A 15,449-nucleotide genomic window follows, 5' to 3' on the forward strand; every position below is an offset into this window, starting at 1 on the left:
CTGCTGCAATACACCACTTAATACTGCTTTATTCCCATCTATCCATCCATCCATTTTCTGTTCACCCTTCTCCATAATGGGGTCAGGAGGGTTGCTGGTGTCTATCTCCAGCTACGTTCCAGGCGAGAGGCGGGGTTCACCCTGGACAGGTCGCCAGTCTGTCGCAGGGCATGCGACATGCCATATTCCCATCCCTTATAATTTCAGATTTCTCATGTTTAAAACAAGTTCTTATTTTGATGTTCTGAAATGTTCATTTTGTTTCAAGAATCTCTCACTCATCTTATTTTGTTTGCTGTTTGTGTTTCTTTCCAAAGAATTTCCTTAATTTGATATTTCGTCTCACTATGCGGAGAGACTCCACTCCACTCTGACACATTTTTAAACAGTCATTGTGTTTTTATGACTTAAGAGCAACAACACCATTTACGTCCCCAGTTTTTTGGGGATTTTATAAACAGTAAAACATGTAAGCATCCTAGACAAGGAGAGACTCAGTCATTCGTATAAGAAAATCGGCCGCAAGGAGAAACGGGTGTTCATGGCGGACTCGCGTGACGAGCGAGTCACGTTCCTAACTTGTACCACCGGCACTGAGCAGCAGAAGTACAGTATTTATTTAGTCTTTTAACCTCCGTTTGAGAGCCTATTACACTTTGATTTCCCTCAACACTCCCTCATACATCTCCTCCCGCTTCCAGACTCATTGACTCTCTTGTGAGCTGATCTTTTTCATCTCTGCTTAGTTTAAGGAGCTGCAAGCGCGTCGAGAGGCAGAGGAAAGGAGGAGGTTCCCCCTGGAGAGGAGGCTGAAGGAGCACATCATCGGTCAGGAAGGGGCCATCAATACCGTGGCTTCAGGTACACACTTGCACAGAGACAATTATAAAGGGATGCTACAGAATGCAATGCAGGAAAAGTCTGCAGGTGCATGTTGGAGCTTCACTTTACAACATGGCTGTCTTCGCATTGATGCCCTTGTTTGTGTTTTGTACTCTTGTCCGTTTTCCCTCCTGCTCTCCTCTCTTCCCTGCAGCTGTAGGCGGGATCAGACAGACCGGCGGAGGCTGTAATTGGTTAATTGTGATGAATGAGCTGTCTGTCAGTTGTGCACAGGTGTTGTGTGTGCGTGTGTTTGTGTGTGTGAGAGAGACAGCTGAAGAAGCCAGGCTTGGAGCCGCCAGTTAACACAATTACAAAGAGAGGTTACATACTACAGACCCTATACCCCCTCCTCCTTTTCTCCCTCCATCTTTCTGCTTACCCTCCTTCTATCTCTCTTTCCTTTCCCTTTGCTTTCTCTTCTTCTCTCTGTTTGCCATGAATATCCATCTCTCAGCTCTCACTCAGCCTTCTTTCCTTTTCAACTTTGTAGCTTCTAAATGTCTTAGAGCTGAAATGATTAATCAGATTAATTTGGTATTAATGAATTTATGAAATCGTTAACTAATGTAGGACTCATTTAATGGTTAACAGGAGTATGCACACAAAAAAATTGTCATTTGCTGAAAGAACAACATATTTATAGCAGTAATTAAGCCAAGAATGTACAATATTTAGATTTAGGTATATTTTCCATTTAAGATGAAAAACCTTCTTTGTCTATAAACGTGTTCTATGCAGAACTCCTCCAGTATCATAGTTTTAGCTTCACCTGGTCCAAATTATTTTAGAAAGCTGCTATTGAGCAACTTTTTCTACGCAGTTTTAATAAGTTAATCCAAAAATTAATCAGCAGATCAGACTGTATTAATGGTAAATCTGTCAGAAAGGGCTGAGCATTTAACATTTGTTTAACTGAAGACATAATTTGCTATAAATAATCAAATGATCAAGAATTTACTGCATTTTCGGCAACAAACATTTATTTTCTTGTTTAAAGACCAATTTAATTGTTTACTAGCATATATTCATATTTTTCTAATATTTTATGAAAAGGCTTTAGTGGTTAAATTTAAAGATTTGCAGAATGTTCCTTTGTTTCATCAATCTGCATACTACAATCAGTGACAGATACGTAAAATCCTTTTAAGAGACAGAAGAAACAAATGGAATAATGGAAAACAACTTAAAATGATGCAAAACAGAAACGTTGGAACCGATGGAGGGCCATGAACTGTGAAGATGAGTTCTGTGATGAGAAAAGAGGACGGTGGATGAGTTAGAGCACAATAACACCAAAGACAGTAAAGAGCTGATATTACAGCAGATATCCATGGAGGCCATGTGGTGTATTGATCTGCAGATGAGAGAATGAGAGTTAATGTTCTGCAATGCTTCTGCTGCTTACAGTCAAGCCATTTCTTATCTTTATGATGTTGTACATTTTCTCTTTAGATTTGTGAGAAAATAAACTTATTACCAAAACTAGATGGAGACATTTATCTGCTGTGAGGACAGACACTGCAATGGCAATAACTAACTTTGAGAATAACTTTTACCACAGCTTGAAACTTCAGTGAAAACAGACAGTTTTATAAAGTGGCTTATACGTAGCAGTGTGTCTGGTAACCGGTGGGTTGCCAGTTCAAATCCACACTCCATCCTGAGTTATGCATGTTATGGCCTTACTTAAATTGGATCATCTCTTGTCTTCTACACTTTGAAGTGAAGGTTTAAAACGTCCTAGAAACTCTGATGAATTTAAAAGAGAGTATCTGTAGTAGAACGGACATACGGTATTACAAACTTGGATCTCTAGAATATCAAAGAAAGAAGCGGTTACACATCATTATGTGAACGTTTGTATCTGTGTCAGCGGTTTTCAATCAGTTTGATCAAAGGCTATAGCAATCAGTCAAACTCTGGGAGAGTCCATGTGGAGAAGTGGAGATCTCCAGATGAGGAAATTGTTCAGGAAAGAGAGAGAAGGAAACGGTCCAGATAAGAGGACAACAAATGAGAAAGGGATGTAGAGATAAGCAGAGAGAAAGGGCTGCAATAAGAACTTCAAATGTATGCTATATACTGTACAGCAACAAATGGTAATGTTAGTTTTCCTGTATTGATCAGAATGCCAGTTGATTATTTGTCAGGTAAAAAAAAATAGTAGAATCACATGGCAATATACTGTTTCAAATGCAGTTCTGCTTAATCAAAAGCTCTATTTAAAATGCATGTATAAAACAAAATCTTATTTCAAAAGCAATATTTTGCAAACATCTGTCTCTAAATACATTTTATGCAATTTTTATGTACCTTTAAGAATTGACACTTTAATTTTAAAGATGAATAAATAAAGTTAAGTAACAGGTTTCCTGTTAACAATTTACCAAAATGTCTCAAATGTATTTATTTGTGTTTAAGTTTGAGTTCTTAAGTCAGTATTTTATTAAAACAGCTTAATTAATTTAATTTTACAAAATATATTTTAGGCATTTTTGTCTGGTACAGAATGGTAGAAGAGATCTCTGTATTTTTTATTTTTTTTTTGTAAAAGAATAAGTCGGCTAATGTATTATGATAGTTGAAGGACTGCAAAACCATAATCAGTTTTGATACCAAAATTGGTCTTCTTTTAAAAAAACAAAAAAAACAAAGCAATTATTTCTTCTGTCAGGCTTTAAAGGGTTAAAAGCAATAATTTAAAGACTAAAGAGCAAAGCAAATAATTGCCATTTTTCTTGATAAATTACCTAAAATAAACCATAGTTTGTATTTTCAGTTGTTGATAAATGGTTTTATACCAACTTATTGATTAATCATGTTATTGTTTCGACGTTGTTCATCTAATTCCACAGCAGTGTGTGAGTGTGGAAATGAATTTTGCAGACAGTCTGCGGAACTGATTGTTGTTGTAAATATTTTGCAGACCAGACGGCAAGAGATTAAAAAAATGTTTGCTGTGTTGTCATGTCTTCAAAACAGTTGTTTCCACCATAACTCCTCATGACAAACAGCTTGCCTGCAGCAAGACACGCACACACCCACATGGTACAAATACACAAAACCCACATAAATACACACACAGGAAGGAGGTTAGATTGATCCAGGTTTAGCTCTCAGGGCTAAGAGTTATTGAAGAGAATCATCCCTCTGTAATCATGTTAGAGCCAACCAGACCTGCAGAATACACACTGTCCTCTGTGTGTGTGTGTGTGTGTGTGTTTGTGCAGGAGAGCCAGCTCTCATTTGTTTTGTGTCCCTTTCCTTTCCCTCTTCTTGTCAGAGTCCTCTCAGAAATGTCAGTGTGCCCTTCTGTCAAAGTCAGTCTCAATCAGCTAAAAGACACACAAAAACACAGAAGGTTACCCTGTCATTCACGCAGCCATTGATAAACCAGACGAAGCTTCGGAGCCCCTCTTGTCACATTTCATCTCTCGGTCCATCTCTGACACGCTCGTTTGTTTCTCTCCCTCATTCTCTGGCTCCTTATCTCCATCACTTTTCTGTCTTTCCCTTCTTTATCTCCTTCAACATCTTCACTCCTCTTTCCTCTCCTTATCTCTGTTCCTCCCTCTGCTTCCTCTCTCCTCCTCCTCTTAATCCTAACGTTTCCTCTTTGATTATCAGCTATTAGTACCCGGTTTAGCACTTGTGTCATGTGTCACATGTTCAATGTCTGTTGTTTTTATATTTTAGCTTCATCACGCAGTGATTTGCTCAAAGTATTGCTGTTTATTCAGAAAGTTGAACACAAAAGCAGCATTTTGTGCCGAGGATCTGTGATGCTTCTGTTAGAGATTTATAGATCAGGCTTTTTATGCCAGATACTGATCTTCAGTAAGTTTTGACTGAATACAATATAATTTATTTTTTTTATTCTCAGACCTATAAAATTTAAAAGGTTCTGGTGGTAGTTTTTAAAACAAAAAACATATGAGATTATTTCTATTCATGTGTATATTAAGAAAACGTGAAACTTTGCCAATTTTGGGCCTTTGTCTCTAAAGTCTGTATCAGATGTATAAAAAATCAGTTATACTGATGAAGTCCATCCATTCAGCCAGATGTAATTATCACTTAGGGTTTGCATACATTGCATCTGAAATGGGATTCTCACTTTATACTAAATTTCAGTGAAAATACTTTTTTTTTAAGAAGAAAAGAAAAAAAACGATAAACTTTTGTACTGTATTAAAACTAATGTCATATTGATAATTATAGTTCAATTATTATTTTGGGGTTACATAATGGCTCAGTGGTAGACCAGGTGTACTATTCATAAACCCAAACTCCCTCTTTTCTGTCTTTGTTCTTTCTTGTCAAGCTGCTTAAAAAATGCTACTGGCTGAAGAATTTAAAAAATTTTAACAATATTTTTGTTTATTTATTGCTGTTTGGATTTTAGAATCAGTTTGTGAGAACAGCATCTCTCACACAATATAAACCACATGTGCCCTCCTGCATCATGAAGTAATTCTATCAAATGGTTTACTGTGGGTTTGTTGAATTCGCATAATGGGAATATTTTTTAACATGCCTGCAGTCATGGAAGATGGTAGTTTAACACAAGTATAACAAGGGAATTAGTCAAACTATCTGCTCCCAATGGACAGCCATCAGTTGCTATTTTAGAAAACTTTAGTTTAACTGCTATTTTCAAATTGGTTCCTTAATGCAAATCTTTGCAGGAAATATTTCCAAACATCTGAATTTGTCTTTCTTAACTGAAAGACTGGTGTAAAACGTTTCTTTACCTTAAACATCAACATGTGGGAGAGGGATGCAGGGTACCTGCCTGTCCTCTATCTTCTCATTTAAAATATTTTAAATTGTAAGAACCAGAGATGGATCATTTTAGCTGGTTTAAAACCATGACTTCTTATAACAATGGTTTATCTCAATATCAGTAACCAGCCCATCCCTTTTTGAAATATTCTAACCTATAAAATACTGCATCCACGTAGGTCTTTGGCTTAGTATTATGGTCCATATTGATATGGCTGTGGTGATTGGTCTTTGATATGTTATTCTTCTCTACTGGAAGTGTTTAGTTATTAAAACTCATAGAGGATTTGTGGCCACACATTCAAGCTAATTTACACGAATGTCTCCCATCCTCAAAAGGCCAACATGTCACATTACATCAATAACTTTATTAGAATTTCTGGTTTATCTTCAGCATTTTTTGCTGGACTTCTTAACAAAACCGTGATGTGTATAGGAAGCTGATAAACTTCTAATTAGAACCCAAACCAGCACCATCAGACCAGAAACATGTTTTTGTTTTTGTTTTTTTTTTGTTTTGTTGTTTTTTTTCTTTCCCTGAAGCAAGCTGTGTTAATAATGGATCCACTGGTTCACATCCCTGTTCATCTCTGGTTTGGACCCCAGTCTGGCTCACAGGTTCACATTTGGAAGAGTTTTCTGGTGTCTTTTTCTTTAAGTGCCTCAAACCACAGTCAAATACTCTCCTGCCGTCCACATCATCATCCTGCCGTTGTGTATATGTGTGTTTGGTTGCTGGGGTGATGGCAGGGAAGGGTAGGCACTCCTTTTTAAGCAAGAGTGTGTGTGAGGCTGCGATCTATGCTAAACTGATTTCAACATGGCTGCGCCAGAGAGGCTAACACAATTACTGCTGGCTAATGGCCCCACTGACTGAGAGGCGGGGGGGAGATGCATCGTGGGTAGCTTTCTGGAGCTCTCTCGTCTTGCTCTCTTGCTCTGTTTTCTCTCCTCTTCTTCTTTTTTTTTTTTAACCAAATGTCTCTGACCCTTTTCTCATCCCTGCTCTTTCACTCTTTGATCAAAGTTTCAGGAATCCTTCCACCCTCAGGTCAGCTCAGTTATTCTTGATGGAAAGCAAAAGCAACAAATGGAAATGTTATTTTCTCTCTCTCTGTGTGTGTGTGTGTGTGTGTGTGTGTGTGTGTGTGTGTGTGTGGTGTCTAGCCATCAGAAGAAAGGAGAACGGCTGGTACGATGAAGAGCATCCTCTAGTCTTCCTTTTCCTTGGCTCGTCAGGAATCGGTACCTTTTTTCTTCGACACACACCTCTCTTCAACCTTGGTTTGGTCTTATGTAAAAAACAGCTGGGGGACTGAAATAAACACAATACTTGTTTTCCTTCTGAAGCTTTTTAATTCATTTGAAGTAAACTGCATTCATCTGTGGATAAAGGAATCACTTTACAAGTGATATAGCATTATAAAACCCACTGCATAACAGTATAGGTTAATCTACATTCAGCAAGTGTCTTTCTCTCTTAAGGGCCTTTCTTTCTTTTGCAGTTTTAAAGAAGTTCAAAACTATGTAGACTTTCACATGCTGAGTTATGGAATTATAAGAAAACAGCATTCATTGCAAGAAGCCTTATCTTTTATTAGATTGGTGAGCAGCGCTGTAATTAAAGAAAGTCTTTCAAAGTGAAAAGAGACATTGCAAACTGTAACTTTGCTTTGATGGTTTCCAGGTTAAAACGGTCTAGCAGTTTTCTAATTGAATCAAATAGCTGCGATTAAAAGACAAGCATATTTTAGTTTATTAAAACACAATTGGCAGCAGACTTGTGGACAAATGTGCTCTTGTCAGAGACCAAAATTTAACTTTTTGATCTTGCTGAATTCTGTGTGTGGATGAAAACGAATACTGCACATCAAGGCATCTGTCATAATCTCTAATGCTACGCCTATTTTGCTCAGAGGAATGGATAAAACCTCAATATCTAAATGTGTAAATCTGTTGGAGGAATACGTCAGAAGACTTGTAGTTGCAATGAAAGGTTGTAGAAAGGGGAGTAGAAGTATCACTTTCCTTATTATTTTACTGCTACACTTTGTGTTGGTCCGTCAGATCAAATAGTGATTTTAAAATAGATTGAGGTGTATGGCTATAATGCAATATGTCAAAAATACTTATTCAAGACATTGTAGCTAGAGATCAACATTTTAAGAGTTTCTGATTTCTTTAAACACATCCTGACTTGAATTGCCATCAAAACATTTGAGAATTTGAGTGTTTTTTAGCTTGAAGTGTTTCCTCGGACATCTTTGCCAAAATCTCCCCTCAGCATTCAGTATTTTTAATTGATTAGTATTGACAGCAGAAAGCCCCATCCAATATATAGCCTTTGTTTGGAACAGCTCCCCCTTAGCTGTGTGTGTGGAGCAGCTGTCAGAAAAACAGCTGATTGCACATTAAAACACTAGTACCTCTTGGTAACACGCTATTGTTGTGAGCGAGGTAATCAACAGCAGCCTGTGGTTTCAGGAAATGATATCCACTGGGGACGAGCGTAAACTGAGAGAACCTCCACCTTTGTGTTGCAGCAGATCCACACTCCTGCACATGCATCTTAGGAGCACTTTGGACAAAGAAGTCCTGAGTGAACATAAAATCCTCCCAGAGGATTTTTAGTATCAAGCAACAAAGCTTGGCTTGTTGCAAAGAAACTTAAACATCCTCTGCCAGCAGCAAATGTGTGTTAGTTTGAAGAGAGGCAGCAGGAAGAGAGAGAGAGAGAGAGAGATATTAAGGGCCAGATAGATGGCTAAAGAAAGAGAGAGATCATAAAATGACAAGGCAGAGAGATAGATGAGGGAGAGGCAGTGTTCATATCCTCCATTCCCTTCAGCGACAAACTCTGGCCATGAGACATCAATATTAAACACAGCAACAAGGCACAAACACACACAGCCCTCACACACACCCATGCCAAGTACAAGACATCAATATCATATATGAGCATTTATATGCAGAATATTTTACCGACAAACATAATGAGTGCTTCAGGAGAGCGGATATGATCGGATGCTTTATTGGAGGTGGTGCTGGGATTTAGGCCAAAGCACTTAGCAAATAGGAAAATATTGTCTTTTAGTCTCAAATGAGTCAAATTGTTTTCTTGACTGAATGTTTTAGAAGATGCTGTACTTCACATGAGATGTTTGTTGTTTTTTTTTATGTCAAATTCAAAATAATTAAATGGCAGACGAGGTTGTTCCTGTTACAGAAAGAATAATAAAAGTGATGTCTCTGTTCTGTGACAGGAAAGACGGAATTGGCAAAACAGGTTGCTCGCTACATGCACAAGGACATTAAGAAGGTATGTTTTGTTAGCGCATGAATACACGAGCGCTTCAGTGTTAGTCGGAGCAGATTGCTCTCCAGGTTCACATTAAACCCACAACATGTCACCAGTGTTTCTACACTGTGTGGAAAAGTGTGAAACTAGATTCATATTTTAAAGGTCTGGATATACAGGAGTGTAAAAGAATATTTTTGTTTAAAGAAATTATATCCTGACTTGACCACTAAATTCGTATCTCCCGTCGAGCTCAATTTGTCAAGTTGAATTTCAGCCAGGCTAATCAGTGAACAGAAGGAAGAGGTGTGGACGAATCCTTTGCATGGTTGCAGTTTGGTATTGGCAGTGAAGGAAGTGAATGAAGCCGTTCTCTTTTCTCTGTTTTACACATCCATAACTTTTCGGTTTTTGGGATTTTTCTGGTGTGCAAACCCGGATCAATCTGCACATATCTCCTCAATTTATAATGAATGCATGTATTTCCCATTTTAAAATGACTGTGAAGAACATGAACAATGTGTCGGAGCCTTGTATTAATAGAGAGTCTTTATTTTGCAGGGTTTCATCCGCATGGACATGTCAGAGTTCCAGGAAAAACACGAGGTGAACAGTCTCCTTCAATTGAAGCCCAAACGCAGAATGTCTTTTTAAAACCGTCATGTATAATTTGTTGAGTATATTTCTCCACCGAAGTGAGCTCATTTCAGATGAGAGCTGCTGTAACTCTGTCTGCTATCTATGGCGGTGACATTTTGGATTAATTCTGTTTATGATCTCATAATTAATGCAACAACCAAAATGAATGCTCTGACTGTCTATGCCTCTTTATGGCGGTTTGATGATGGATACATTTAATCAGTGATTCAGAGTTGGATTATGTTCCAGTGTTTAAGAACTGCATCTAATCATTTTAGTCCAGACTTGGTGCTGAACATCTTAGAAACCTTTCTAATGAGTGGCAGTAAAAACCTTGACTAAAGGACAGTTGAAGTTTTCTCAGATAACGTTGTTGTCTGTTCAATGACCACACATGCAAGGTAGTGTGAAAAGTTTATTTGTAAGGGAAATATAAATAAATATATATATATATATATATATATATATATATATATATATATATATATATATATATATATATATATATGATCTCTCCATTGAGAGTTTTTAAATTTCTTCCTTCTCAGGAAGAAGGGAGGATTCAGAAGCTCTTAGAATCTACCATGTTTACATATTGCAACCACAAGCCTCAGTGTATTTTATTGGGTAAAATGGTAAAAATCGTGAGGTGGAAATGAAATGAAATATGGTTTGCACATTGTTTCCAAATAAAATTAGAAAAGTATACAATGCATTTGTGTTCAGTCCCCTGTAGTTAATACTTTGTAGGAACACTTTTGGCTGCAGTGCACCTGTTCCTCTTTTCGAAATAACTCGAGCTCAGTCAGTTTGGATGGAGAGCATCTGAGAACATTATGTTTCCATCCTTGCCACAGATTACAGTGGAAGCAGAACTACAATTGTACCGTACTCTTTTAGTTTTCAGGTACTGGAATGAACAATTTCAAATGAGACGCTCAAAGTTTGGGATGTTTTTGTTTTTTATATCCCAGCTCTGTCTGCTGTGTTCCTCCAAACATGTGAGACCTTCACACATAGCTGGATTTATACTATAATTCAGATACACACAGGTGGTTCCTTTTACTAAGTAAGTGACATTTTAAAGCAACTGGTTGCACTTGATTTTATTTAGGGGCAGCAATGTAGAGAGGACTGAACACAAACAATTGCCACAAGTATTTTTAAAACTTTTTCTTTCACTTCATAATTATGCATCAAGTTTACCACAGAATATAGAAGTTTGTGTGTGTAATTATTTTTCAAGGCACTGTACATGTTGAATGAAGCGTATTATTATGTAAATTCATCAAAAGAGAAGATTTCTTTGTTGCATGATGTTTGATCAGCTTTTCGTCTTCCGGTTCTCCTTTCTCAGGTTGCAAAGTTTATTGGTTCTCCTCCAGGATACGTTGGGCACGAGGAAGGGGGTCAGCTGACCAAGTTGTTGAAGGCATGCCCCAACGCTGTTGTTCTGTTTGATGAAGTGGATAAAGCTCATCCTGACGTTCTTACCATCATGCTGCAGCTGTTTGATGAGGTCTCTACAAAAATACTCCATTTATTCATTGCAAGTTTGCATTTTAACAAGCCTCTGGCCCTCTGACTGGTTCTGTGCTGCTCTTCTCTCAGGGTCGTCTCACAGACGGCAAAGGGAAGACTATTGAGTGTAAGGATGCCATTTTTATCATGACTTCAAATGTTGCAAGTGAAGACATTGCCCAGCATGCTTTGCAACTGCGGCAGGAAGCTGAGGAGCTCAGTCGTAGGAAGCTGGCCGACAAACTTGGTGAGAGAATTACTCTAGCATGAAGCACATCTAGTAAATATAATAAAACTAAAAACTGTACTAACTTATTCAGATGGCTTGATAATTACATGATCATTGTCATATCGTTGTTATGTTTATCCCCAGAGGATGTTGAGAAAAGCGACGACATTGAAATCTCCCGGCAGTTTAAAGAAACGGTGATCCGACCAATCCTGAAGGTAGAGACGCCCACAAACGCACAAAACTGAAGCTCACCTCGTTTTGACACAAGTTCAGTTGGCCGGAGACGCTCCAGCTGTCATTGTTCGCTCTTTGATTCATCCTCAGGCTCATTTCCGGAGGGACGAGTTTCTTGGTCGGATCAATGAAATCGTGTACTTCCTGCCGTTTTGTTACTCAGAGCTGCTGCAGCTCGTCAGCAAAGAGCTCAACTTCTGGGCCAAAAAGGTTTAGTTGCAACTTTTTTTATTTACACTATGTTTAAGATTTGGTTTCTGACAAATAGTGTAAGTATATTTATAGTCTGTCACTCATCAAGGTGTCATGAAAGAAACATTTCACACCATTTGCTCCACCCATGACGTTTCTGTATTTGCCTCCTCCTGTCAGACTGCACAGCCTCACCCACTTCGTTCTGCAGCCGCTGAGCTGTGCAGGAAAAAATGCGCAGATCAATATTGTGTGCCTCTCTTACTCACTTTAACATGATTACAGTGTTTAACATGTGGAGGCTTCATCAAAATTTAATTATTAATATTATGGCTGATGTCCTGACAACATGGTCCCCACGAGGGACTGATCGAAGCTTGATTCATGCGTCTTTTCACTGTATCCATCTTCTGAAAGTTGCTTGTCTGTTCCTTATTATTTTTTTAGTCCAAGTCTCACAACAACTTGTCCGTGTCTGGCAGAGCTTCTAACAACAGAAATTTGATTATCTTCTAATCGCCATTTGTTTGTCGTTCACTCATATTAGGAGAATTAAATGTTTAGTGTTGCCGTTATTGCCTAGCTGTGCATCTGCAATGAAACATGGTGTCCTATTTATTGAATGAAGTGTTAACATCAGTAGCTAAATGAGCTGCTCTGATCACTACTATTGACTGGTGTTTGATTAAAGCGCATTAAGGGCCTGTTGATTAGCGCTGGCAGACATTCTGCTTGACAGTATCTCCCCTCTGATGCTGCATTTGTCTTGTTTACTCCTTTACTCTTTGATTGTGTGGTGTGTTTTTATGTTGCTGCGTGCACTCCAGGTGTAATCTTCTCCCTCAACCTAACATTACCTCATCTCTATCTCTCCATCAGGCAAAGCAGCGCCATGACATCACTCTTCAGTGGGATCACCCGGTCCTGGACCTACTGGCAGGTGGATATAACCTGCATTATGGAGCGCGTTCCATAAAACATGAGGTACGTAGACTGAGACGTCTTGGAAAGCACATGATGTGCCCTTAAAGGTTCAAGGTAATCATTTAGCTTTAACCTTTTTCACATTTTGTCACATTATAGATACCAACTTTGCGTATTTTACTGTGATTTTATGTGATAGTCCAAGGCTGTTATAGTCAATTCTCTTTACTCTAGTTCCTTTAAATGGAATTCAGTGTAACTAATTTCCCTCTGATGTCACCTTGTTGGTGAATAGACTCCACCTGAGTGTAATAATTTAATCTCAGTGTAAGTCCAGCTGTTCAGTGAAGGCATCATGAACAAACGGCATCATAAAAACCCAGACAGGTCAGGGATGAGGTGTAACCCAGGATTATGTTACAAAACAAAATGACAAACTTGAACATCTCATGGAGAATTGTTCCATTCATCATCTGAACATCAGAAAAGCATGGCACATTTTCAAACCTTTGAAACTCACAACTTGGACAGAAGAGAAGCAGTAAGGATCCCATGGGAACTCTGGAGGAGTGCTTTATTTTTGGCTGGAGGGACGGCAAAACTAGTCAATTGTTGGGAAGATAGATGGCGTTAAATACTCCATCTATCATCTATTCTAGAACAAAATCTGTTTGAAGCTGCAAAACAATTTACTGCTGTAGTCGGTTCCTGGAAGAATTGACGCAGGGAGGCTAAATACAAACACACTGCGCACTTTTCAAATTATTATTTGTAAAACAGAAATCCAAACATTTATCATATTGTTTCCACTTTATAGTTATGTAGTTCTTTGTATTGATGTGACATAAACTCTCAATAGTTTACGTTGAATTTTGTTGTTGGGTGAAAATTGTCAAAAACTTGATGGTTTGCTAAAGTTGTCCAGGGTGTGTCTTGCTTATTGCCTAACATCTGCTGGAGGCACAAACACACCCACAACATCAATTGAGGCTTTAAATCAGAGACTGTCAATTATCAAAGAACATATTTGACATAATAATTAAATATATTAAAAGTTTCTCACTGTACTGATTTATCAATTCTAAAATGTAAAGTAGAAACATATTTGTTTAGTAAAGAATTATTTACTTAAAAGGCAACAGATGATTGAAAATGAAAATATGAAGGTATAGTTGCTGACTAAAAACTCTTCAGACATCTCAGGATGTCAAATCAATCTGTAATGTCGCTGCTTTCTACTTAACCCCATTACTGATCCCTCAGGTTGAGCGACGGGTCGTCAACCAATTAGCTGCAGCGTACGAACAGGAGCTGCTGCCCAAGGGTTGCACGCTGCGTCTGTCCGTCCAATCAGAAGGCCAGGAGGAGCACAGCATGCCCAGGCTGCGCCTGGAAGTGGTGGGAGAGGACAGTTCATCAAGAACGCTGGACATCCGTCCACCGCTGAATCCTGAACACTAACACGAGACAACACTGGACCTCATCAACAGCAGCAGCAGCCGAAGCATTATCCAACATCAAGAGGATGGATGGTAACCAATGGATGTTCTTAATAAAAGCACATCTGAGAGACTTCACTGCTTCTCATTCATCATGCCAAAATGTCCACAACATGCAGTACAGTGTAGGCAATTTTTCAGATAGGAAAACCAAAACTAACAGCGTTTCTGCGGAACGTATTTATTCAGAGATGTTTAGGCGGAGCATCAGCATCATGACCATACATCATCAGTGAAGACATTGTATCACGCTCTGCACTGTCCTTCAATAGAGCTGTAGTTACAGAGTGATAATGTTATGTTTACTCCATAATGCAGACTAAAAGCCAAGTCAAACAATATTTATTAAATATATATTATAAGGTTAGTTGATATGATTTATGCAGCGAAACCAGCAGTTTTACAACCGGTTGAGTTTAGCTGAGAAGAAAACTGACATATCTTCTTCTTAGTTCACAGAAACCTTTAGTTTCTGAAGAGGACACTTCAGTTGTTTGTGTTATCACATATCAGTGGTGAACAGACCCACACTAGCTTAACTACACTCATAAACTGCATTTTAAAAAAAATGTAGTAATGCAGATAAATTAGCAGTAGTAGTAGATAAAATGACAAGTTGTCTGTTGATGCATGTTAATGTAGGAACGTGAAATAAAAACACCATTTAACATCATAAATGTTGAACATCTTGTTGACAAACGGCCAAATGTAAGGGAACCACGTTTCTGCTCATTGTGTCCCAACCTACACCGTGTAAATAAAACCTTCACAACAAAAAGGGAATTCCTCTCTTTCTTTCTCCTGTTTTTTTGTTTTTGTTCTGTTTGACTGGCACTGACGCTACTGATGGATGGATGGATCAGAGTCCTGCTACAACAATAACGCTTGTCCACCTTGTGAATCGACATGACAGGGGAATTTTGTAGGAATTCTGCTCCATGTGGGGGTCCGCGTTGGACTCAGGGAAGGGAAGCGACGCGGTGAAAGCATCTCACACATACAGACACACAACAGCCTGCAGGAATGTGTTGTCCATAGGGAGTAATTAGCACGTCGGGGATGGACACGGTCTCTTTTACAGTGCCTGGACCCCCCAACTGCAACAAACACACAGCTGGTTTTACTGACATTTACACTAACATGTTCCAAGAGGAACTGTAATTGCATGTCATTCACTTTTGAAACAAATCATCTGGCTTCTTGTAATAGGCAAGAACTATGGCAACTTTTGAAACAATTA

General features: G+C 38.5%; 1 protein-coding gene across 1 annotated transcript in view; it reads left to right on the forward strand.

The window, feature by feature from the left end:
• The window catches only part of clpb (caseinolytic mitochondrial matrix peptidase chaperone subunit B), a 33,640-nt gene extending 18,653 nt beyond the window's left edge, over window positions 1–14,987 (forward strand). Inside the window, exons 7-16 of the mRNA XM_044120177.1 lie at window positions 747–861; window positions 6,838–6,915; window positions 8,934–8,989; window positions 9,530–9,574; window positions 10,965–11,126; window positions 11,219–11,375; window positions 11,502–11,575; window positions 11,685–11,804; window positions 12,666–12,770; window positions 13,974–14,987. Of these exons, the coding sequence (XP_043976112.1) occupies window positions 747–861; window positions 6,838–6,915; window positions 8,934–8,989; window positions 9,530–9,574; window positions 10,965–11,126; window positions 11,219–11,375; window positions 11,502–11,575; window positions 11,685–11,804; window positions 12,666–12,770; window positions 13,974–14,171 (1,110 nt within the window). The 3' untranslated portion in view covers window positions 14,172–14,987. The remainder of the gene's footprint in view (window positions 1–746; window positions 862–6,837; window positions 6,916–8,933; window positions 8,990–9,529; window positions 9,575–10,964; window positions 11,127–11,218; window positions 11,376–11,501; window positions 11,576–11,684; window positions 11,805–12,665; window positions 12,771–13,973) is intronic.
• The last annotated feature ends 462 nt before the right edge of the window (window positions 14,988–15,449 follow it).

The sequence above is a fragment of the Gambusia affinis genome, linkage group LG06, assembly GCF_019740435.1.
Source record: "Gambusia affinis linkage group LG06, SWU_Gaff_1.0, whole genome shotgun sequence".
Lineage (NCBI taxonomy): Eukaryota > Metazoa > Chordata > Actinopteri > Cyprinodontiformes > Poeciliidae > Gambusia > Gambusia affinis.